Source organism: Panthera uncia, chromosome D4, assembly GCF_023721935.1.
Source record: "Panthera uncia isolate 11264 chromosome D4, Puncia_PCG_1.0, whole genome shotgun sequence".
NCBI lineage: Eukaryota > Metazoa > Chordata > Mammalia > Carnivora > Felidae > Panthera > Panthera uncia.
Window position 1 is genome coordinate 79855928 of NC_064807.1, and position 25320 is coordinate 79881247.

Here is a 25320-nt window from a genome sequence, read left to right on the forward strand (position 1 = left end):
TTTGGAATAATTGAAAAAACTGGAATGTGAACTACATTCCATGTAGTATGGTATATAACTGAAATTCTCTAAATTTGATGAAGGTACTGTTACTGTTTAAGATGGTATCCTTATTTTTAGGAAATACATTGAAATATTAAGGGATAAAGGGGCACTGAAATATATAAGCTGTTCTCAAATAGCTCAGAAAAGAGTAAAAGAGCAAGTAATATAATAAATGTAACAAAGTAATAAAAATTAATGAATATGGATAAGGAATATACAGGAATTCTCTGCACTATTCTTGCAACTTTAAGGTAAATCTGAAATCATTTCAAAATTAAAAGTTAAAAATGCATTGGTTCTCAACTAAAACAGTGGGACTTCAGAGCTGAGAGATCATCTAGAATTTGGATTAAAACTGAAACCCCTCCTTTTCCAAGTGAGGCACTGGTGTCAAGGTTCACAACTAGTTAGCAGCAAAACTGTACCTTTTTTAAAAAATTTGAGGCAAAGTTTATGTAATAGAAAATTAACCATTAAAAAATTTTTTGTGTGTGTTTATTGATTTAGAGAGTGAGAGAGACAGAGAATGAGTGGGGGACGGGCAAAGAGAGAGGGAGACACAGAATCTGAAGAAGGCTCCAGGTTCTGAGCTGTCTGCACAGAGACCAATGTGGGGCTCAAACTCAAGAACCACAAAATCATGACCTGAGCCAAAGTCAGACACTTAATCGACAGCCATCCAGGTGTCCCCTCATGTGTTTTTTAAAGGCCATCTGCATATCTTCTTTGGAGAAATGTCTATTCAAGCCCTTGATCCACTTTTTTTACATCGTGTTGTCTTTTTGTTGTTGAGTTGTACAACAAAGGATACTTAATAACCTAGTCTAATGCTTCTTGGGTAAGGTAAATAAATATGAGGAAATATCCAAAGGCAGCCTTCTTAAATTACATACAAATGTTGATTTTTAAAATTATTTTTCAGTTGAACTTTGTATTATGGAAAATTTTAAACATACACAACAGTAGAAACAACATGAGCCCATAATATAGCTGTTGCCAGTTCTTACCCACTTTTCTAGTTTGTTTTGGCTGGAGTGTTTTGAAGTAAATCCCAGACATGGCATTTCACCCTTAAATAATCCATTATATATTTCTAACATGTAAGGACTTCAAAATTTCTTCTTATACTTGGTCTCTTTGAGTAAGTATCCAAATAAGGTCCATACACTGCTTTTGGTTAATATGCCTTTAGGCTTTAAAAATAAATCTACACTTGTTCCCCACCACCCTCCACCCTTCAATTCAAGAGAAAATTCAGTTATTTTTTGAAGAAACAATCATTTTTCTAAACAATTCCCCATATTCTTGATTTAGCTAATTTTGTAGTGTTTCTAAATATATTCATTTATCTTCCTTATTTCCTGTAAACTACAGGCTTGATTAGATTCAGAATGAGTTTTTGTTCTTTGAGGTTTTGTTTCTTTTTCTGCCAAGCATACTTGTTATTCCAGACATTACACCAGAAGATACTTAAGACCTAGTTGTCTCACTTTTAGTAATGGTAAGGTTGATCAGTGGGTTCAAGCTCATCCATCTATTGTAAATTTCCCCAGCAATCTTTCATCTATTGGTTTAACAGCTACTAATAATTCTTGCCTAGACCCATTAATTCACTTGAGGTTGTAAATGTGTGATTTTTCTAATTTTGATGATTTATTAATTTATTAGCTGGAATTCTGCCAAAAGAGAAATCTATACTCAACACGCTAAGAAACTGTCGTTGAAAACAGTTTGTGAAGGAGAGGCAGAAAAAACATGCTTGACTTATTTTATCCTTTTCTAATTTCTAGAATAATGTGTTGGCATTATTTAGCAAGTGACAAAGATAACTAATTTTTCCTGTACTATCTTTACAAAATCATGGATTTTTATATTTTATGTTTCAGTCTATTGTAGTCATTATTCATTTTGATGTTCCAACTGTGCCATTCATGTCCAGTGGGAGCCCCTTCAAATATACTATGACCTTTTCACAAGATGCCCATGATCTTTAATAGCTTTTTTGCTTTGTAGCTCAAGAATTCCCACACTCAACTTACACTTTTCTATCCTAGAACTGGAAATGGCATTTATCCAAAGACCCCTGCTTCTTTTTAGTGGGCAATGGTATTTATTAAGAGTCATAATCTGGTTGCTATGGCTATTCATTGCTTCTAAGCCTTTAGTGGGTAGATGTTTGTTGTTACAGATAGTGCTTTATAAGTATGCATTCTGTATATTTTGCTGTTTCTTTGGGATAGATTTGTAAAAATGGAACTGTTAGGCCAAAGGGTAAGCACATAGGTGATTTTGCTAGATACTGTCGAATACCTCTTTAAAATGTGTACCACTTAGCATTCCTACCACTACCAGATGAAAGTATATACCTGTTTTCCCACAGCCCTGATGACAAAATTTATTGTCAAAAGTTTGAATTCTGCCAATCTGATACATGAGAAATGGTCAATATAATTTTATGTATATTTCTCTTGATATGAGAAATACTGAGTATATTTTATATGTTTGAGGGCTATTTACATTCCTTTTTCTCATGTATTTTCTGTTCATATCTTTTGCCAATTTCATTTGGGTGGCTGATATCTTCTGAGTTTTCAGCAGTACCTTATATATAAGTTATATTAGTCTTTTATATGTGATAAAATACATTTTCCTAAGTTCCTCATTTTTTTTTTTACTTTGCTAATGTTTCTGTGGTGTAATTTAAAAAATATACAGCCAAATATCAGTCTTTTCTGTTACTGCTTCTGGCTTTGGAGTAAAAAAATATGTTTCTTATACTAAGTTATAAAGAAATTCATTCATATTTTTTATTAGTTGTATGATGCATTTGTTAATAACAAGTATTTATGACCTACTTGGAATTTAAGTAGATGTGGTATATAAGAAATATACCCAATTTAATCCTTTTCCAGATGTCTATTCAGTTACCTCAATACCACTTATTTAAAAAGTTTCTTTCATGGGGCACCTAGATGGCTCAGTCGGCTAAGTATCTGACTCTTGATTTTGGCTCAGGTCATGATCTCATGGTTCCTGAGATTGAGCCTCTCATCGGGCTTAGGGAGAAGCATGGAGCCAGTTTGCGATTCTCTCTCTCCTCATTCTCTGTCCCTCCCCCACTTGCGTGCTCTCTTTCTCTCTCAAAATAAATAAACATTAAAAAAAAAAATGATTGTAAGTGTGTATGTATGCATATGTGTATGTGTGTGTATATACATATATATAAATAACTTTATTTTTCTTTTACTTACTACTTATAAAATCTTAGGCCTCTCTAACTCAGTTTTTAATTTGTTAAATTGAATCTGTGTCACTTCTTTTGAAGGCTACGAAAGATTAAATGTGAAATGTATTCTAAAATACTATAGCACTAATACATAGATTATGATTACAAAAACTGGTTTATCTTTATGTCAAGATTTGTATGTATAGGTGAGAGTCCCCTCAACCAATTCTCTAGAAATTGGAATTCTCTAACCTTGACAGCCAGTAAGACAGACAAGATAGTGATCTATCCTACCTGGCCCTAGAAACTGGCATCCTCGAGCCCTGACAGCAGCCCATAGGTTGGCAGACAGTTGCTGGGGATTCTGGTGCTGTAATATTAGTTCTGTTACAGTTCTTTCTCCAAGCGAACGGGCTGCTCGCATGGCTCTTACACGACCTTCTTCCTCCACCAGCTGACAGTTTACGAGTGTCACCAGTTTCCTTTGCATTGGACGGCTCAGTGCACTCTGGTTCAAACTAGCTACACCTTTAAGAGAAAGAAAACAAAGTAAAGTTTTTTCATTTAAAAAGACAAGTCAATTTTCATTATCTGTATTTAACTATGAAGCCATAATTTGTAATGAATCCTCTGTAAGATACTTGGTTTTAACTTGAGTGTTCTATCTCTGTTTATTACTATTTTGTGGGAACAGGAGCCTAATTTTTAGTTAAAGTTTTATTTGGGTATCCTGTTCTCTGGGTTGTATGGTGCCCCTCAAGAGAGTACTTTGGATTTATTTCGTCTGTTCTCCAACCAGTTAATTAATGAAAAGTTTAATAATATAAAAACAGAGAGGGAGACAAACCATAAGAGACTCTTAAATACAGAGCATAATCTAAAAGTAATGATTAATAACAGCTCTAATTTTATCACATACACGATGTTTAGACTATAACTTAATGGCAAGCTCTTAGATCATAATCCCTTTTCCTGACTCAAGGATATGCCCCAGCAATTCTTCCCTCTTTCCTACATCATTACTTCTTCCATTTCTATTTGATAGTTTCCATCAGCATAACATAAAAACAAGCATGCTAAAGATAAATAAATCTTATTATTTTTTTTTAAAGTAGGTTCCACACCCAGCATGGAGCCCAGCTCTGGGTTCAAACTCACAATTCTGAGATCATGACCTGAGCAGAGATTAAGAGTCAGATGCATAATCAACTGAGCCACCCAGATGCCCCATAAATCTTTTTATTCATTCCTCTTTGCCTACCAGCTCTGTCCCGTTTCTTTCTTCTCTTTTGTAGCAAATTCTCTAGAGTTGTCTGTATTCATGATTTCCAAATTCCTTGCTTCACAATCTTTAAAGCCTACTTCAATTAAGTTGTTGCCACTGTCACTTCATCAAAACTGCTCTTCTCATGACAGCAATTACCTCCACTTTGCTAAATCAATGATCAACATTCCGTCCTTACTTGACATTTCACCAGCCCTCAACACAGATGACCACTCCTAATTCCTTTAAACATATTCTTTACTTGGCTTCCAGAACACTCCATTCTCTTTTCTTCCTTCCTTTTTTTTTTTCCCCAGTCTTTTTTGATTTTATCTTTTCTTCCTGACTTCTTAATGTTAAAAGGCCTCAGGATCCAGTTTTTGTTTTCTTTTCTATCTGCATTCACTACTTAGAAGATCTTGGGCAATCTTATTAATTTCTTTAAATACTATCCATATGTTAATAACTCCCAAAGGTACAACTTCTATACCCCTCCTTAACATACATCCACTAGTTATTCAATAGCATCCAAATGAAGATTTGACACCTCAAACATAACACGACTAACAGTTTTCCTTAGACAGTTTTCCTTGTCTAAGTTGATGGCAACCTCTCTTTCCAGGTGCTCAGACCCCAAAACCCAAGAGTCATCTTTGATTCTGCTCTTTCTCTCATACCCTATGTCCAATAATTTAGGAAATCCTCTTGACTCAATCTTCAAAATATATTCAGGCCATCCACTCACTACCTCCACTGCTACTAACCTTGTTCTATTAGCTTATTAACCAATACTCTGCTCCTAACCTTGGCTTCTACACCGAATTCTCAACAGAGCAGCTAGACAAATCCTTTAAACATTGGTTAGATTGTGTCACTCCTCTGCTTAAAACCCTACAGAGACTACCCAATTTTACTAAGAATAAAAGCTCAAGTCTTTAAAATGGCTTGCAGGTCTGTACATTATCTGGCCTCACCATTTCTTTTCATCTGTCTCATACTATTCTTCCCCTCACTCACACTGCTCCAGGCACACTCTCCTATTATTGTTCTTTGAAGACGCTAGGCGTGACTAGAGGACTTTGCTATTGCCCTTGTGTGGAACAGTCTTTTCCCAGGAACCTACATGGCTAACTACCTCACCTTTTTCATCTCAAGTTTCAAAGCTACCTTTTTAATGAGGCCTACATTAACCACTTTATGTAAAATTGCAACGTGCCCTTGTCCCCTCACTCTGACATTTCTGATCTCTCTAGCCGTATTATTTCATTTCCATAACAATTATCAATTATAACATATAATCTTTTTATTTGCTTATTGTTTATTATGCTTTCTCCATTTTCTAAAATGTAAATGCTACGAGGGCAAGCATTTCGTTAATGTATGCCAAGTACCATAATAGTGCCTGGCACTTAGTACAGGTTCGTTAGAGATCTGTCAATAAATGAATGAATGAATGAACAAGGTAGATAGGCTAAGTTTCTCAAGGAAGTGACTATGTTCAAAATACTGAACAGTACAAAGCACAGAGCAGGTATAAAATAAATGCTTCATTAATTAATCTATGATGTGCTGGTCAAGGGTATGCAGTGATGAATAAGACAGAATTGTATTTGTCATCACACTTAAAATAACTTATTGCACTTACATGCCTATCTCCCCCAACAGACTGAGGGTTCTGTGAAGGCAGGGACCCTAACCACCATAAGTGCCAAACAAAATTGAATTAATACATGAAATTGTCTTAGTAGGACTTACTAAAATTAATATTCTGCTACAAAACTATTAATGAATATAAATACTGTATAAATCTCAATATGTAGTGTGTCTGATGAATTCTTAAATTAAAAACAATACTAGCTATTTTCAGAAAATAATACAATGCTCTCCATCAGAAAGTTTTCCCAAGAATTCTCCAAACTCATTTTTTAAAACTCAGAATTATTTAATAGAGTATCAACATCAAGTCTTTCAAGGTAAAAATATTACCAAGTGCTGCTCACCAGTAAAACACTTTTTTTGTGTAAAGGGGAACTTACCTTTACCTCCACTTAGTGGTTTTAAGTAGAGTGCCAAATCCTCAACACATTTCTTTGCAACCTCATAGTGTTTGTTCTCACCTAGATTACTTAACTTTATTGACTGATGATCTGGTACCTAAAAACAAAGAAGAATGGAAGAAATACATTTATCCAGCTCATGGAACTTTTATGTATATATTTGATAATAATCTTGGTGTGTATAAAATTATAACACAGAGATAATACATCAAAATAGTTTAAGTAAAAAACACATAGCCAAACTGCTAAGAACGAAGGATATTATACTTAACAGCAGGGGCTAAGTGTATTAATAAATGGAAAAAGAAGTAGTTAATATCATATCAACGTATATTTAAAAAAAATTTTTTTTAACATTTACTTATTTTTGAGAGACAGAGAGAGATAGAGCATGTGCAGGGGACAGGCAGAGAGAGAAGGAGACACAGAATCTGAAGCAGGCTCCAGGCTCTGAGCTGTCAGCACAGAGCCTGATGCAGGGCTCGAACTCAGGGACTGCGAGATCATGACCTGAGCCGAAGTTGGATGCCTAACCGACTGAGCCACCCAGGCGCCCCGATCAGTGTATATATCTTAGGGTTGATAACTATGGTAGAATTTTGACAGATGTTAACATTAGGGGAAGCTGCAGAAAATTATATGGGTTCTCTGTATACTATTTTTTGGAAGTTTTTAAAAAAGTTTTTCAAAATAAAAAGTAGGAAGGAAAAAAACCACTTAGCACCGTCTCACTATATAATTTTCTTATTTTATTTATTGCTTATGGTCTGTCCCCTCTTGGTACAAGCACCACAAGACACAGTATTCTTTTCTTTTCTATGTAAACTCCACCACCAACTTGGGGCTCGAACTCACAACCCCAAGATCAACAGCTGCATGTTCTACCAACTGAGCCAGCCAGACACCCCGCAAAACACAGTATACTTAACAAAATGTCAAAACTTGGGACGTAAACTGCAGCTCTGCCACTTCTATGAGTGACCCTGAGTAAATCATTTAACTGCTCCAAGTTATGGTTTCCCTATTTGAAAAATGGAGATGAAAAATCCCTGTTTTATAGTGCCACTATGGAAATTCAGTTTAATCTAACAATCATTTGCATTTATGGAGTGCTTAATATCCAAACATACTTGCAGGCACTAGGCATGTATCGGTGAGCAAAACAGACAAAATTTCTTGCCCTTGTACCTTACATTCTAGTGAAGAGAGGATGGAGCCAATAAATTTAAAAACATTAACAAATAAGTGGGTAATAATGATAGAAAGTGGTAAGAATTACACAGCAAAGGTAAGAGGGATTGGGAGTGCTGGAGAGGAATTGCAATTTTAAAAGGGGTGGTCAGGATAGGCTTCCTTAGGAATCATGACATTTGAATAAACACTTGAGAAAGATGATAAACATTCTAGACAAAGATAACAGTCACTACAAAAGCCCTCAGGTGGGAACACGTTTGGCATATTTAACAACTGGCTAGGAAGCAGTATGGCTTAAGCAGAAAGACTGAAGCCAGTAGTAACAGGTGGGGCTTTAACAGTAATAGAAATCACATTGTGTAGGCCTGCAGACCATTAAGGACCAATTGAGAGAACATTTATAAATGATAAAACATAGTAACTGACCAACATAGCAGACATAAAATGGTAGCCAGTATTATCACAAAAAGTCTCCAATATAGTATTAGATCTAAGACGCCACTGTTGGCAAAAGGCACTGTGGAAAATAATGCTGACAATTATGATATATTATTGATTACAGATGCATCTAGATTTCAGAGTGTCTAACTGGAATATGGACATTTAAGAGAAACATGCTTCAGGGCCACCTGGGTGGCTCAGTCGGTTGAACGTCTGACTTTGGCTCAGGTCATGATCTCGTGGTTTGTGAGTCCCATGTTGGGCTCTGTGCTAACAGCTCAGAGCCTAGAGCCTGCTTCAGAGTCTGTCTGTCTCTCCCTCTCTCTCTCTCTCAAAAATAAATAAACATTTAAAAAAATATATGCTTTAAAACAAACACTTCAAATATCAAGATACTAAAAGAATGGAGTATTTTTAAAAATTTATTGTTTATTTTTGAGAAAGAGAGACAGAAGGCATGCACAAGCTTGGGGAGAGGGTCAGAGGGAAGGAAGGAGGGGGGGAGAGGGGGAAGGAGGGGAGGGGGGGAAGAAAGGAAGGGGGGAGGGAGGGAGCGGGGGAGAGAGAGAGAGAGAGAGAGAGAGAGAGAGAGGGAGAGAGAGGGAGAGAGAAAGGGGGAGGGAGAGAGAAAGGGGGAGGGAGAGCAAGCTGGAGAGGGTCAGAGGGAGAGAATTCTAAGCAGACTCCACACTCAATGCACAGCCAGATGCAGGCTTGATCCCACAATCCTGGGATCATGACCTGAGCAGAAATCAAGAGTCAGACGTTCAACCGACTAAGCCACCCAGGCGTCCCAAGAATGGAGTATTTTTAATTCACTGAATTTTCTAAGAAGTGATTACCAGAAAAGTCCTTACTTTCTTGCTTTTATATACAGTGCATGATGTACAGAATTTCATCTTCTTCCTCACCTGTAAAATGGGGATAATAACTAAACAGCTAAGGTAAGAATTAGTAATGATTTAGTAATATTTACTAAAATTTTTACTAAAATATTAGTAATATTTACTATCATACCTAACATAAAACAGGCCCTCATTTAATGGAAATTATTAAAAATCTAGGGTCTTGCTCTGATTCACTAAAATGATTATAAAAAAGAAATATTTATTTTATAACACATGAACCGAAAAAACTATACAGAATTTGTTACAGATACTCTGGAAATTGGTTTTCTCTCTCTCTCTCTCTATATATATATATCCCCAAATAGACCTTATTTTCTTGTTTGTAATATTATCCTAAAAGTCAAGTGAAGTTAAAAAGAAAATCCAAAACCTCCATTTGAGGATCCTAGTGGGTTGATATTTGGCCAAAGTTTTGATTACATTTCTTTTTGTATGCAATAATAAATAAAAGCTTATATATGATTATTTAAAAATCTTCCTTGGGGCGCCTGGGTGGCTCAATCTGTTAAGCGTCCAGCTCTTGATTTCGGCTCAGGGAATAATCTCACAGTTTTGTGAGTTCAAGCCTCATGTCAGGCACTGCACTTACCATGAGGAGCCTGCTTCGGATTCTCCCTCTCTCTCTGTCCCTCCCCTTGCTTGTGTTCTGTCATCTCTCAAATAAATAAACTTAAAAATAATGTTATCCACCAAAATCACTTATTTTTGAAAAATATTTATTTTTGAGAGAGCGCAAGTGGTGGAGGGGCAGAGGATATGAAGCAGGCTAATGTTGACAGGTTGGTAGCAGTGAGCCCAATGTGGGGCTCAAACTCACAACTGTGAGATCACAATCTGAGCTGAAGTCAGACGCTCAACTGACTGAGCCACCCAGGGGACCCACAACCAAAATCACTTATAAACATAAATTTTGACCACAGCATTGAACACAATGAAATATAAAATTATAATAAAATTTATGGTTTTGCCTAAGGATTTAAGACATTATCTAAAAAAAAATCTTTTGCAGAATACAATCATGGTGTCAGGTATGATGAATATTTTTTATGTCTCAAGTATCACTAGACACACGTTGTACCCCTTAATGGACAAAGTTCTATAATTATTGCATATACCAAATTAGTAAAATCTCATTTATTTATTTATTTATTTATTTATTTAGAGAGAAAGAGAGAGTGCGAGAGAGAGAGTGAGCAGGGGAGGGGCAGAAAGAGACAGAAGAGAGAGAGAATCCCAAGCAGGCTTTGCTCTGTCACCACAGAGCCCAACACGGGGCTAGAACTCACAAACTGTGAGATCATGACTGGAGCTAAAAGCAAGAGTCGGGCACTCAACCAACACAGCCGCCCAGGTGCCCCCCAAATGAGTAAAATCTTGAAAGCTTACCTGGGCTCCAACTAACTGGAGAAGTGCGAAGTTGACAGGAAGCACATCAATGTCTGTGTTGATGGCAGTCTGGTCAAAAGGACAAGCTTTTCGGTGAAGTTTATTCAAGCAGGTCTTGCAGACAGTGTGTGAACAACCTAAACTGATGGGTTTGTGCACATTCTCATCAAATTCATTATAGCAGATTGGACAGGACAGAAATTCTGTCCATTGAGCTGCCTGTACAGGCATTGTGGAAGCTGGATGCTCGGGTTAGCAGTCTAGCAGATCATTATTTTGCTGTGTAGTGTTTTGTGAGCTGGAAATGGACAAAAGTAAGAATTAACCACATATTCATCATTCACCTTGAAAGAGTTAACTGCTTTAGTCAACCATCACAACTTCAAAACCTAAAACATTCTGAATAATTATATGCTTTGGATGTCTTTAAGTCTATTTGCTGAATTTGTTAAATTTCTGAAATTTGGTCCAGAAACAATATCTGAATAGTGTCCTTTTCAACTAAACATGTTTATATTGGTTGCTCATATAACAGTTGAGTATCAAAGCTTTCATGTATTTTTCTTAATGATCACATCAAATTAGTAGATTAACTTTCCACGTTTCATTTTTACAAACACAAGTTACTTTGGGTTGCTTGAGTGTTTTGGACAGCTACTGCTCCAAAACATATTAAGAAATGGCTTAAGATATTGGACTTTGAAAACTACTGATCCAAAGAATACTGTAGTGAGTCAAGTGTGAAAAAACAGCCACCTGAATGACCAAGTCAGTCAAGGATATGTTCAACTTGGCAGCTTCACAAAAGAGGAAATCTCTGGTCAAGATTTGACTAACAGGCTAACAGAAGTAATGAAAATCAAAGTATGTGAGATATGATGATAGAGCAATCTGTCCAAAAATGGAAAAAAAAAAAAAAAAGAAAACAAAAAACAAAGATTCTGACCTTAAAATACAGTGCCAAAGTTAAGGTGGGGGGAAAAATGTCTTACAAATCTAGAATGCGGCTCCCCACAATACTTTTGACAAAACACACCATTTAGTAAGATACATATATACAACCCAAAACTGTCAGGTCCAATGACCAAATATAGAAAAATAAATATTCTCATCTAATAATTCTAAGCATAAAAAAAGCAAAATATAATTTTTTATTTTTACATATGATTAAAAGGCACATGTAAAAAAAAGATTGAATTTTTCTTTTTCCTAAGATTAAAATGCTTATCCCATAATTTTTAATAAGATAAAATATCTGGTACCAAAACTATACTGTACTCTAATTTAAAATCTTTAGGTACCTAACAAACATTCTGCGTTTCACAAATGTTTCATATCTTCCAATTCAAAAGTTACATAAGTCTGACAAAGGCACTCTGGTGAACAAGAAATCCAGGTATTTAGGGCAATTAAATATCTAATACTTTATTTCATAAGAATGTTTACCAACCCAGATATCTTAGTTCCACAGAAATTAGATGTGTAAGCCTACAGTCAGATCAAGACAGAAAAGTATGTAACTGGTTCTCCAATATCTCCACATCCAAATGAAGAATTCTGTTAGCCTTTATTGTGCTTTTATATTCACATAAACTAAGGTTTTAAAAAATATCTTGGTAAATGAATCACAGGGCTTGTTATATAAAAAGCACCCTGTACAAATTTCTCCTCAAACATCTCTAATGCAAAGTATCTAGTATCTTTATTTTTAAACTAGTCAAATCTTGCAAGTTATATTTATTTTGTAACTTTCACCCTTCCACTGCCACACCTATTAATGCCATCAATCTTAAAACCAGTTTGCTTTCAACTTTAGAGATGAGTACTAAACAGGTGAACATATCATTTCCTGGAACTATTAAATGTCAGTTTTCTAGGCTGCAGAATTATATAAGGAAAAGGCTTCTGAGGAAGAATGCATCTTATCTTAAATCTACTACTGAGAGCCTTAATTTAGTTAATAACCTGAACCAATAAAATATTTATCAAAACAAGATCCTACATCTATTTTTTCATAACAGCCACCTGTTTGGAAATGCTAATTTTGTGGTATCATAGCCACTGCGTAATAGGAAACTAGCAGCAAATACTCTTTCCTTATTTAGTTTTCCAAGATCATCCTGAAATGCTTTACGTTAGTAAATTGGGGGTAGGGGGGCACTTAAGTTTGAACTAAACATAACACTATCTTTCATATTTTCTTTCACCTGTTTTCAGTATTTCAAACTACTCAAGAATACACTTGATAGTCTCATGTCGTAACATCCTATATGCGCTTCTATGTCTATGAACACCAGATGCCACAGTAAAATTAATACTGAGAAGTTTAATTTCTAGTAGAAATTGAATATCTTTAAAAAAAAAATTTCTGCCAAAATTAGTCAATAATCCCGTCAAATTCTCCTGCTATGTGTCAGATTCTAACTTTCTGACGGGAAAAGAATTACTACATTTTTCTTATGTAAGACATAAGGAAAGCCTTTTTTTTTTAAATGTTTTTCTTAAGTACTGTTATCAATAAATTCTAGATTCCTCAATTAAGATAGAGACAAAATTTTATCTAAAACACAGAAGCAGCTTATATAGTCCACTAAAATGTTTAATTGGTGATGGCAGAACTTTCATTTATTTAAAAAAGGCACTTTGCAAACATTTACCTAGAAAGCATTTTTTATAACCGAAAATGATAATAGCCCATTGTCTTTAAAATTTATTTTAATTTTTTTATGTTTATTTATTTTTAAGAGAGAAAGAGAGAGCACAAGAAGGGGGTGGGGGTGGGGGGGCAGAGGCAGAGAGAATGTGAAGCAGGCTCCAGGCTCTGAGCTGTCAGTGCAGAGCCCAATGTGGGGCTCAAACCACGAGATCTTGACCTGAGTTGAAATTGGACGCTCAACCAACTGAGCCATCCAGGTGCCCCTCTTTATCATTTATTTTAAAAAGTATCTACATGAGCCATGGCAAGCTAAGAATACATACCAATGTGTAAAACTTCTAAATTTTTACTAATAATTCTATAGTAATTTACTTAATTCTATGTATGTCTAAATTGCTAATAACATTTAGTTAATAGTCAAGTAAAGTATCCAACCTGAAGATACTCCCAAAACATCTCAAACTGAGATAAAATGGATTAAAAAGCCCACAACTAAAAAATGAAAAGCCCACAACTCTAGATACATAGAGACTATTTAAGAAAAACATTCTGATTAAATTACTTGTATTAACTAATTTCAGCTACTAGTTAGTAAATTTGAAGAAAGATGATAAATCATAGAAGAAACACTACATTAGAGGTAGACCTTAAACAGATTTTTCCTTAAGTAATTTTTCGAGCTCTAAGTTCCTTGTTATAAATACTAACTTGTAAAATAGGAAGAGTAATTAATAGACATCTCTCATATGATACAAATTGCACATTGCTTTATTAAGAGCAAACTGCATACGAGTTAAGTACTTTCATTTTTTGTTATTAGTCTACCATGATATTATGCAGCCAGTTCTGGACTATGTCTCCAGATTTTAAAATGCCAGAATAAAGTTTATGCTTCTTTCAGTATTGTGTAATAAAAAATATCTAGTATTTTACAATTCTCTTCATAAACACATGAACATTAGGGCTCAAGTCTGTTAATTAAGACATTCATTGTTTTCATTTTAGTTTACTCATATGAGGAGTTTAAGCTACTGAAATGAAATGTACCAAAGAGTACTTCTCAATTCAGAAACCTTACAAATAATTAGTTTTGGACTTCAAAAATTATATTTAAAGCATTTTAGGTACAATTGAGACCTTAACCTATAAAACAAGCAAACAAAGCCAATGGAAATAATGTGCACGCTCTAAAACTCAGCATTCAAACATACTAAAAGCACTAGAGAAAAAGGAACTGAGGTACAATTTTAAAAACTACTAATATAAATGACTTTAGTATAAATTAAGAAAGCTATAGGACTCAAGTTGTGTTTTTTTTTCCTCTTAAATCCACTATGAGGTTGAACTCAGTTTGTTAATCAGTATGAGATTTAACTTTCTGTGTCTTCTAATAGAACACTAATGGGATAATTTTCTATTTTAATTAATATAACCGATAAAGTTTTGCATTAGCAATGACAAGACAAACAATATTTATTTTTGAGACAGAACTTATTCACTTCTGCCTATCAAATAATGGCCACTGGATAATTTTACCCTTCAGATTACCAAAGTCCTTATTAGCCTTTTTGATTATTCTGATTGCAAGATGATATTCTGTCAGGAAATTTTTGGTTTTCATGTGTCTACTTTGATTCAGATAATTTATTTCTCAGAAGAGCAGTGATGCTTTAAACAGTGCTAACAGAAACACAATGTGAGCTGCAAGTAATTTAAAGTTTTCTAGTTGTCATATTAAAAAAGGAAAAAACACATGAAATCAATTTTAATAATATAATTTATCCCAATTTATCCAAAAAATCATTTCAACATGTAATTAATGTAAAAAATTACTAAGATAGTTTAAATTCTTTTTTTTTTTGTACTAAGTCTTTGAAATGTGGTGCATAGTTTATTTTACATTTACACCACATCTCAATTCACACTAGCCACCTTGCAAGTGCTCAACTGTCACATGTGGCTATTGGCTTGCACTGGACGATGCAACTCTAGAGTACTTAAAATTATAAAATAATACTCAAAACTAACTTTTATTCAGAATTTGAGGTGAAAGTCACAACTACACTTAAGAACTTTTCATCAAACTAGAAAACCCAAGGAACATAATGATGTGCCTTACGACGTTTATGAGGCAGGATGCAAAACATTACTCTTAATTTTCAGCTAGCTTTATTTTACCACATGCTTCCTTTTTCCATAACTAGAAAGTGAAACTTCAACACAGTCCAACCAAAACAATAAGTGCTTACTATAACAAAGTCTTGCTGTAAGTTTATTTATCATTCTTAGACACTGCATACAATGTTGTTGAAGTTCTATTTCTGAATATAAAATTTTGTGTTAAAAAAAAATGCTTCCCCCCACAAAAGAATTTTTGTTAGCTTTTTCAAACTGGAAGATACAGCAAACTGCAAAAGCAGAAAGTGAAATAATGAAAACATATGAACAAAGGACATAAGTCTTATATGTCGGGTCAACACAACAGTAATAACAGATCAGGAGGAACTCAAAGGATCCACTAATGAACAGGACTGTAATTAAACCTTCAAAGAATAGGAGGCAACTTGAATTTTAACATCTGCTTTTTCTAACATGTTTGGAATATACATTTAACATATTTTGTCCTAGCAATTTTCCAAACTCTAAAATTTGGGAAACATCAATCTCCAAATTAACAAAAATACCAACATTTAAAAATGGTCTTTGACAGGATTTATGACCTCTATTTCTTAAAAAATCAAATGTGGAAGTAAACAACACAAGAAAGAGATGCTATAAAAGTGGTGTAGCTTTTTAGATAGATTTAAAAAAAAAAGGTAATAATGGCAGAATCCATGAACTTTTCTTAACGTTTGAAGAAGCCTTAACTAAATTTGCAAATTTAACGAGAAAAAAGCTGCACAGACTAACTAAAACATTCGTTTCTTTGCTTTTGGGTGATATTATATCAGTGCAGCGTAGCAACATCAGCAATCAGGTTAATCAAAAGTTCCCATTGGAACTTAATAGTTTGACTAATGCAAAAATGGAAAAGAGACTACTTAAACACTTTATTTGGAATAAAAAGTCATTCTAATCACAGCGGTTTGGGGGAGAGTAGGAATTAAAAAGAAGGGACCCAGGTAAGGGGAGAGTAGGAACTAAAAGAACGGAACCAGGGGGTTATTTAAAAAATAAAACGGGCTGGGAATCACAAGATTAGATCTACTTCATGTCAGTGATTACTTGAGACTATTTTGGTGTCAAGGTTCTACATGCCAGTATCTTACACTCCTCTGTGATGAGAAGGATGGAAATGACAGCTACTCTCATCTTCTCCCTTCCTGAAAGCTAAGAGCAGAGAAAAGTAGAGCTGCTTCTGAGAAACAAAGATGCTTTCTACCATTCTTCTAAGATGGTGGAAGAGTCTCCTTAAGAGGCTTCCCCAAGAAGGAAAAATGAAACAGGGAAAGAAGAAAGCCACAGCAAAATTCTCTGGCCATATTTCATGCCATAGGACCGTCACAGCCACTGTGCAACCACTCTGGTCCGGCTATCTCCCTCCCAGGAGGTTAAGCTCTCTCAGGGCATTGTTTGGCCGTGGTCCCTATTTACCACTCAGATCGCCTCCACCATCCCTGCGCTGAGATCTCAGGAAGCCCCAAGACAGAAAGCCGAAAAGCTAGGAGAGGACTTGGTTTCGAGGTCCTCCTCCAAAACCCCTCTTGCTAAGTGGTGTAGAAAAGGGAGAGAGAACCCTGGCCTTTGCTTGGGTGGGTTCCTTAGGGGTCAGTGGGCTCCCCTCGGCCGGTGTCGAAGGGAGGTGGCCATTTGCGCCGGGCGCTCGGTATTGAAAAAGCCCTACCAGGGAAAGGGGCCTCCGCAGGCCCCGGACTCCGGGCCCGGTCCGAGTGTCAGGTGCGGCCCTCAGTTCCCAACCCTCGGGGCACCGACGACGACAGCACACAGGCCCCGGGCTGCGACCGGTCTCCCGCCCGACCGCCGGGGACTTAGGGACCCAAGCTAGGGCCCGAGCCGCATCGTGCCCGCCCCCGCCCTACCTGTGGGGGCCCGGGCGGGGTCGCTAAGGGCCGCTCCCGGGAGCCCCGCGACGGCGCGGCTTGGCGACGGAGGCGCCTCGTCTCGCCGGGGCAGAGCTCGGCGGCGGTTTCACGACCTCAAACTCCATCGGGAGCTACAGGGACAGCCCCGTTGGCGGCGGCGGAGGCCGCGACGGGGCCTCCTCCTCCTCCCTCCGCCTCCGCCTCCTCCTCCTCCTCCTCTCCAAGGAGGCGGTCCTGGAGGGATCCCGACCTAGATCTCGCGAGAAGATACTCCCCCTTTCACGCGAGATCACGCAGGACAGGGCGTTAGGGAGGTGGAAGGGAGGAGTAGTGCCCCCCGCCACCTGGACTGCGCATCAGCTTCCCTCTGGCCGAGACTAACCACCCCCGTCACGTGACTAGGGAGCCCCGGAGCACTGTGGGAGGTGCTGTTAGGAGGCCTAGGCGAGCCGAAAGGGTTGATGGGAAACTCCCTGCACCTTCATCAGCGCCTTGAGCTAGCCTTTAACACTGCTGTGAGGCAGTGCCTGACTCCCCTCATGAAAAAAGTGGTCTCCATTGAGCATAATCTGATACATCTATATTATATGCACTCGACCATAATTATACACTGACTCATTCCCCCAATCCTTCCACATATTTGACAATCTCCCTATTAAAAAAAACCAAAACAACAACAACAAAAAAAACAGCATTTGCTTGCCAGGCACTAACAGATATCTATTACAGAGAGTTCTTCACAAGCTGACAGAGATCAAAATTCAAGCACAAATTCTGGCATTAATGTCTCAATAAATATTTGTTTAAGGATTTTTCACAGCAAGCTGTGAAGGTTAAATTCCTATTGTTTTTCTAGATGAAGAAACAGACTAGTATTAGAAATAAGGGAATTCGACTTTATGGACTGCTTTACCATGTGCCAGGTCCTGTGTTAGGGTAATAAATATTTCATTTTTACCATTTATTTTCGTTTTTATAGTTTATTCATCAAAATAATCCTAAAAACCTGACACTATGTGCTCTTTGTTACTGAGAAACTGAAAAACACAGGTTAAAAAATTGGCCACAAACTGTGATTAAACTGAAGTCATTTTCCAATGTGAAAACATATGTCCAACAAAGGCATGCATGAAAGTAAATCCAGTACAAATTTAGACATATGGACATGTAGTTTACAAGCTGTAATAAACTTAATATGTATGTGTATATATATGGTTATTACTATTATACTGCCATAATGTCAGGGAAACAAAAGTGTTTTTCAAAAAATGTTTGTTGGCCAAAGACTTTTCTCCCATGCATTTGTATCCTTTCATTCTCTCCTATGACATAAATGCTAATCCAAGAGTAAGGTTCTCAATAATGGTTCATTTGTTCCACTATTTTCCATTTAACTAGATAGTAATGGAAGCATATATATGTATGCTTTTCATTTTACTGGCCAGTGCATATGACACTCTGCTAATATTTTCACAGGTGACCTAACCATTACATTTAATATTACAATCCCAATTTCTGTTCCCTGGCACTCCCTATCCCTGCTTTATTTCCTCCAAGTCTGTTTTCAAAATCTGATATACATTGATTTTACTTGTTTACTGTCTTTCTCCCTCCACTAAAATACAAGCTTCATGAGACCAGGGATTTTTGTCTGTATATCTAACTTCTAGTACTACTGTAAGGATTCCATAAATATTTGTTGAGCGAATGAACAGCCAGAAGAAATAGTTTCATTCCATAAAATTCACAGATGTAGACAAAACACAAAGTTCTCCATTCCTATCTCCAGTTTATTTTTTCTTATGTAAACATATAGAATAGTTACATCCAAGGAAAAACAGCAAGGATTTTCTCTTATACCAAAGTAACAACCTACCTTTCCAAGATCCTTTATACATTAATGCAGTAAATGAAGAGGCTGAACTCAAACATGTTGCATCTTTCCCCATCATATCAGAAACACAAACAACTAAAAGTGAATGTTTTAAATGAATAAATTCAACACTTTACTTTGCCATACCTGCATTTTTCAAAAGATTCTATTTTCCTGGAATTGTTTATATACATCATGCAAACAGACACTCTCTAGGAATGTTCTGAGATCACTGTGTGCTACTGGACAGGAATAAATAAAAATAAATAACAACCATCACTTTCACAAAACAACCCTTCCCCCCAAGCAAATATCTCAAAGTGCTTACCAAAAATGTCACAAGAATCTTACAAGGCACACATAAAACTTAAACATAGTTCAACCATAATTTTTTTTCAAACAGCAAAGATAGTAGATACCAATTCCCAAAAAAACAGTTTATTACTATTCTTTTACCCTTCCCTCCCATCTCCATCCCTCCCCCACAAAATTTCATCCTAGGAAGCAACATAAGAAAAGTACTTCAATCACAAACTATTTCTGAAAGAAAAATGTTTTCATACCTACAAATGGTCAATTATAGGTCAAATGGGAAAGAAAATTAAATGTTGTACTATCATGTTCTCCAGTGGAAGAAAAACACTACTTAGTTTAGAAAAATTCTGTCTCCAAAGTAGTACTCAAATAGCAACATTCATAAAGACACAAAACTCTCCTCTCTTGCTTTACCCTCTTCTCTGTTCTTAGGAACTCAGGAAGATTTAAATATAAAATCATGAGAACTTTAGACCTGGAAATGATTTTAGAAATTACCAAGTTCAAATTTATTGTTTTATATATAAGTTTAAGAAAAACTGATAGAGAAGTCACCTGTCCAATGTCACTAAGAAGGACATGGGGGAAGGGATATGAAGTTGGTTTTCTTATCAAAGATGAGAGCTGGACTCTTTAAAGTCTCTCCCAGAGTTAAATTCTATGGAGAATATATTTTTCCCAAAAATATCACAAAAAAGGATATTTAACATTTGTAACAATCAACATGTGATCAATCACAAAATTCTTATAAATGGTACAAGGTATATTACATTTTCAAATGTGGAAGGGCTTCAACAGAACCTAGAGATAGCAGAAATTCTACATAAAGTTGAGGTGAGTACAGGAGGAATAGAACATTTTGAAAGTAAGATGTATCCAGTCAGGCTTCTTTACTAAAAGTACTTCCTGCATTTTAGAGAGTATGATTTTCCCTGCAATAGATTTTAATCTTTGTTATGATAATTAAAAGTCTCGCGTTATTTGTACACAGGGAGAGTAGAGAGCAATGGCTCATAACACAATAAAAAATATTACTTTCACTAAAATAATCATACAGTCATGGTTTTGCTTTTGGCTCATTTCTGGAAATACAGAAACTCTAGGGATGGTTAGGATTTTTGTCAACTTGTGGTAAATGAAAAATGCATTAATATAAATGAAGTTATTAATAATTAAGAGAACACTAATAGCTAGCCATATTTAAACTATTCATCTAGTGACAACAACATAATATATATGGCCAACTTAAAGTGAAAAAGGGAAGGGCGCCTGGGTGGCTCAGTTGGTTGACTGCCCGGCTCTTGATTTCGGCTCAGGTCATGATCTCGCAGTTTGTGGGATTGAGCCCCGTGTCAGGCTCTGCACTGACAGTGAGGAGCCTTCTTGGGACCCTCTCTCTCTCTCTCTCTCTCTCTCTCTGCCCCTCCCCTGCTCGTGTTCCCTCTCTCAAAATAAATAAACATGAAAAATAAGTTTTCAAAAAAAAAATAAAGTAAAAACGGAATAAATTATTAAAATACACACAAAGTGGATGACTCTCAAAGTCATTCTGTTTGGTGAAAAAATCATCTCACAAGGGAACACCAGAAGATTCCATTCTGACAATCCACAAAAAGCAAAATTACACAATGGAGAACTATTGCCAGGATTTAGAGACAGGTGGAGGAGTTGACTACAAAGGGGCTTCATAAGGGAGTTTTTAGGGATGATGGAATGTTCTGTAACCTGATTGCAGTGGTGGTTGCACAAATTTACATGAATTAAAATTCATGGACATGTAGACCAAAAACAAAGGTCAGTTTTACTACATGTTAACTAGAAAATAAAATAAATTTTAAAAAGGAAAGAAAGAAGAATAGAATGAATATCTTTGGTAAGTTGGGATTTTTTTCTTTAATGTTTATTTTTTAGAGAGAGACCGAGCACAGCTGGGGGAGGAACAGAGAGAGGGAGACACAGAATCTGAAGCAGGGGCCAGGCCCCAAGCTGTCAGCATAGAGTCCAAAGTGGGGCTTGAACTCACAAACTATGAGATCATGGCCTGGGTTGAAGTCAGATGTTTAACTGACTAAGCCACCCAGGTGCCCCAAAATTGGAATTTCTAAAAGAAACTTTTCAGAGTTTCATGCCAATGGTATAATTTCACTGGTCATAAAATTACTAAATACAACTGTTAAATAAAATTGAGAAACCTGGGCCCAATTAATCACTTCTAAATTATGTATACTAACAAGTCATGGAAACACCATTTTAAGATTAGCCCACGTACAAGGAAATTCCGCTACTCCCAAGTGAATTTGAAGTGTGTTCCCTTACAGTTTAAAACAAGTACCTTGGTACTTAGTTAAGAATCCAACAGTAGTTTGTAAATATATATATAGATACACACACACATATATGTATATGTGTATCTATATATATATACATATATATATATTTCACTAGTTCTACAAAGAACTAATAATGGATCATAGCGGTTTTTTTTAAGTTATTTTCTCTTCCTGTTATCCTAATTCCTAAAAATTATTATATGGTTGGGATTTTACATTTATATCATTTATCTAGAGACTCAAAATCAGAACCTAGAAATACTGCTGGATCCTCTGTCACTGGAATCAAGAATATTTAAGACAGGAACATTATTTCTCTAGTTATACCACTGGGACTTACATATAATACATGAGATAAGACAGCATCCCATTAGCTTTATCATGTCTCCCACACTTTGGAACTGTTCGTAGAAGTTCAGAAAGAATAACACGTGTAGGCAGACCAAAATTAAGACCCAAAGATGGGGGAGGAGGGGAATGCAGTATAACTATACTGCTGCATTTCTATAGAAAAACTTGCCTAACAGAACGATACAAGGCTTACATAGCAAGGTGTGGTTCTAATTATAGTAGATTTTGCCTTTTGAGATCATGCCTGGGTAGTTTTTCACTACTACTTCTGCCATGGACAGAGGTTAAGTGCTTTTTGAGGGCAGATTTGTGTTTGAAATCCATGTCACAACAGTGGCATTTGTATGGGCGGTCTCCACTGTGTATGTTCAAGTGGTCCTGAAGTGTGCTTTTGGCAGTAAAGGTCTTCAAGCACACAGTGCACTGAAAGGGCCGTATGCCCATGTGCCCTCGAATGTGCCGGTTGAGATTTTTCTTCTGTGTAAATGTTTTCCCGCACTGTAAGCACAAGAACAGTTTATGCATCTTAAGGTGGCGCAGATAGTTTTCAACGTGAAGAAATCCTCGGGGACACCTGGGGCACTGGTGCCTCAGTGAATAAGCATCCTCCAGGTTCTGAATCTCATTCACTGTACCATGACTTCCTTCAGTATTCTCACAGAATAAGCTCTGATCTTGATTCCCAGGAACTTCTGCCACTCTGCTCTCAACTGTAGAATTGATCAGTGAATGCTGTGTTTCAGAGAAATACATGGTTGCTTTTGAAGAGGTACAAGGCTGTGAAAACTGCTCATTTTCTACACCGGCAGTACTGATAGATTCCACATGGAGGATACAAATTTCATTATCTTTAAAACCAATATCTACTGAAGACAGCTCTGGTGACTTCATTTCCTTCCTCTCTGATGTCAACTCTGCTGTAGACTGTAAAACATTGCTTTCTTCTTCTTTTACATGAAAATCTACGTTTATGGGACTGTCTTCTGAAATTTCAATTATCTCACAGTCTTTATCTGAATTTTCTTCTTCATTTTTAACATCTGGATCAGAGGACTGACACAGGTCAGTATGCTGATTGTTATTTTTCATAGAAAGATCAATTTCCAGATACTTTGACAAAGCTTCTGTGCACTTTTCCACAATGTGAACCATCTGCAGGTAACTAGCAGCAGTCAAATATTTCAAAAGCTCTTTCCTTTTAACTTCAAGTGCTCCTGTATAGCAAGACAGCAACAGTTTTCTGCCAACTTCTGCACTCTGCAAGATGGTGATTCTGACATGTTTTGACTGCGTAAGTAAAAACTGATCTCTCATGAAAGTGGAGCAAGCAGCTAAAATCACCTTGTGCCCCTGGAACTCGGTGTCATTAATATAAATTGACACATCACAAAATAAATTCTGCTGTCTCAAGAGATTCATTTTCTGCAAGACTACATCTCCTTGCTGTTCAAACTGGAAATGCAGGACATCGGATTCAGCAGCCATGGTCACAATCTAAGCAAAATAAAACACAAACATTGATGTAAAGATAGGAAATGCTTTCCTACACTGTGATGGTAAAAACAAACACAAATCCCAAACCTGAATTGGGTAAAAGAAGACTCAAATTCTAATCTGAGTACGAAGAGCGAAACCCTATGCCACGGTCTCACAACCCAGAAAATTGGAACGCATTTCTCTATGATCTCTTAACACACTTTTCATATTTTTGTTGCAGTACTTATTATACGGAGTTGTACTTAACAGTTTCTGTTTTTCTTCTTGGCTAAATTTTATCTATATTGTGGTCCAGGACACTGTTAATACCTACGAGTGAGAGGGCTTAACATAGTCTCCCACATTAGAAACCTTAATGTAATCTCCAAGCTTCCTATTCCCCGTCAGTACTGCAGGTCCTCATTCTGTTCCCCGGGGGACCACTGCAAGGTCTTTCAACAGGTCTCCTTGATACCACACTCTCCCATATTCCCAGCCTCCTCAGTGCCACCAGAACTAACATCTTTTAAATTTTTTTTTTTTTTTTTTTTTTTTTACTCTCTTCTACCTTAAATTCTCCATTGTTCTCCTCTACCTCCAGAACAGCCTACTCTTTTTAGCAGATAAAAGATCATTCACGATTTGGTCCTAACCATCTTTAAGGCGTTATCTTTTCTCGATTTTTCATCTGAGCTCCTTCCATATTGAGATTTTCACCACTGCCCAGACAAGAAGACCCGAATACACTTTTGCACATGTTATGTTTGCGCTTCCAGGTCCTCTTTTCAGCTAGTGATGTGGCTCCTTTAAGCCCCCAAATCACTTAAGACCGCTGTTGACTCCTCCTTCGGTCTCCCCAACAGTCAGTTCCTCCGAAAAGCACCACGAAAAGGTGCCTGGTTCATCTCAGTTCCCGCAGCGAACGCAGGGGCCGGCACAGAACAGGCGCTGCTCAGGGAACATCTGTTGAACCGACCCGGACCCCAGCTGGCCTGGAAGATCCTGCAGCTCGCCACACACGGGTTCTTTCCGAGCTAAGCCCGCCAAGACCGTAGGCCCTGTCGCCCAAAGGGTTGTAGCACCAGTGCAACCTCCCCGCCCGCGCTTAGGGGCCTTCCTCCTCCACCTCGCCCTCTTCAGGCTTCCCCACCGGCCCGTCCCGATCGCGCTAACTCACCGACTCAGAGAGCCAGAAAGCAGCTTTCCGCAGCAGCGGCGGCCTAGGCCGGAAGGTGGACTTAGCCTGGGAGGAAACACATCCGGTGTCAACTAGCTCCGTTCCTCACTGGGGTGGGCTGGCGTCCCGGAAGGACATCTTGAGACAGTCTCCCTTCCTCACTCCCCCCGCTCCTGGAATGACAGAGAGGCACCCGAATTCCGGCAAATCCCATCTCTCCTGCCCCAGTTTCGGCAAGCGAGCCGTTCCCCTTCGTGAGTTCTCCCCAACGTCCGAATCGCAGACGGGTTGTGAACTGGGGTACAGCGCACCTATTCGGAATTCCCTGCGCCGGAACCGCTGGGAGGCCCTCCTGGGCTGTTACGGGCCGGGCCGGGTTTTCCTCACTCGGCCTTCTACAATTTCAAAGGTGGCAGAGGAGAGGAGAGGAGACTGCCATGGGGATCAACATTTCGAGATTGCCTAGCTAATGACCATCAGGATCTGACTCCCACCTCTGGGTCTCACTTTACCAATCCTTCGCGTGTCCCCGTTCCCCACCCACCAGTTCTGGTCGAACCCAGGCCTTGTATCTTAAC

The 25320-nt window shown here is 37.4% G+C and overlaps 2 protein-coding genes across 5 annotated transcripts in view; both read right to left on the reverse strand.

Moving 5' to 3' along the window:
• The window catches only part of RC3H2 (ring finger and CCCH-type domains 2), a 53707-nt gene extending 36120 nt beyond the window's left edge, over positions 1 to 17587 (reverse strand). For 3 of the 4 annotated variants that reach the window (XM_049628485.1, XM_049628477.1, XM_049628493.1), the window contains exons 1-4: positions 17218 to 17587; positions 10522 to 10819; positions 6572 to 6689; positions 3566 to 3799 (exon numbers count right to left, since the gene is read on the reverse strand). In XM_049628485.1, coding sequence (XP_049484442.1) covers positions 3566 to 3799; positions 6572 to 6689; positions 10522 to 10752 — 583 coding nt within the window. In that variant the 5' untranslated portion in view covers positions 10753 to 10819; positions 17218 to 17587. Of the gene's footprint in view, positions 1 to 3565; positions 3800 to 6571; positions 6690 to 9724; positions 10395 to 10521; positions 10820 to 17217 lie in introns of those variants that run through there. The other variant, XM_049628503.1, reaches the window with a different exon arrangement.
• A 1402-nt stretch (positions 17588 to 18989) lies between these two features.
• Positions 18990 to 24970, reverse strand: ZBTB6 (zinc finger and BTB domain containing 6). Its single transcript, XM_049628604.1, has 2 exons — positions 24743 to 24970; positions 18990 to 23583 (listed from the first exon to the last, which is right to left on the reverse strand). The coding sequence occupies exon 2, from the start codon at positions 23572 to 23574 to the stop codon at positions 22303 to 22305; it is 1272 nt and encodes a 423-aa protein (XP_049484561.1). The 5' UTR covers positions 23575 to 23583; positions 24743 to 24970; the 3' UTR covers positions 18990 to 22302.
• Between the last annotated feature and the right edge of the window lie 350 nt (positions 24971 to 25320).

Bases quoted from the DNA above. Each gene is read 5' to 3' on its own strand.
- ZBTB6 (XM_049628604.1), bottom strand. From the start codon at position 23,574: ATGGCTGCTGAATCCGATGTCCTGCATTTCCAGTTTGAACAGCAAGGA.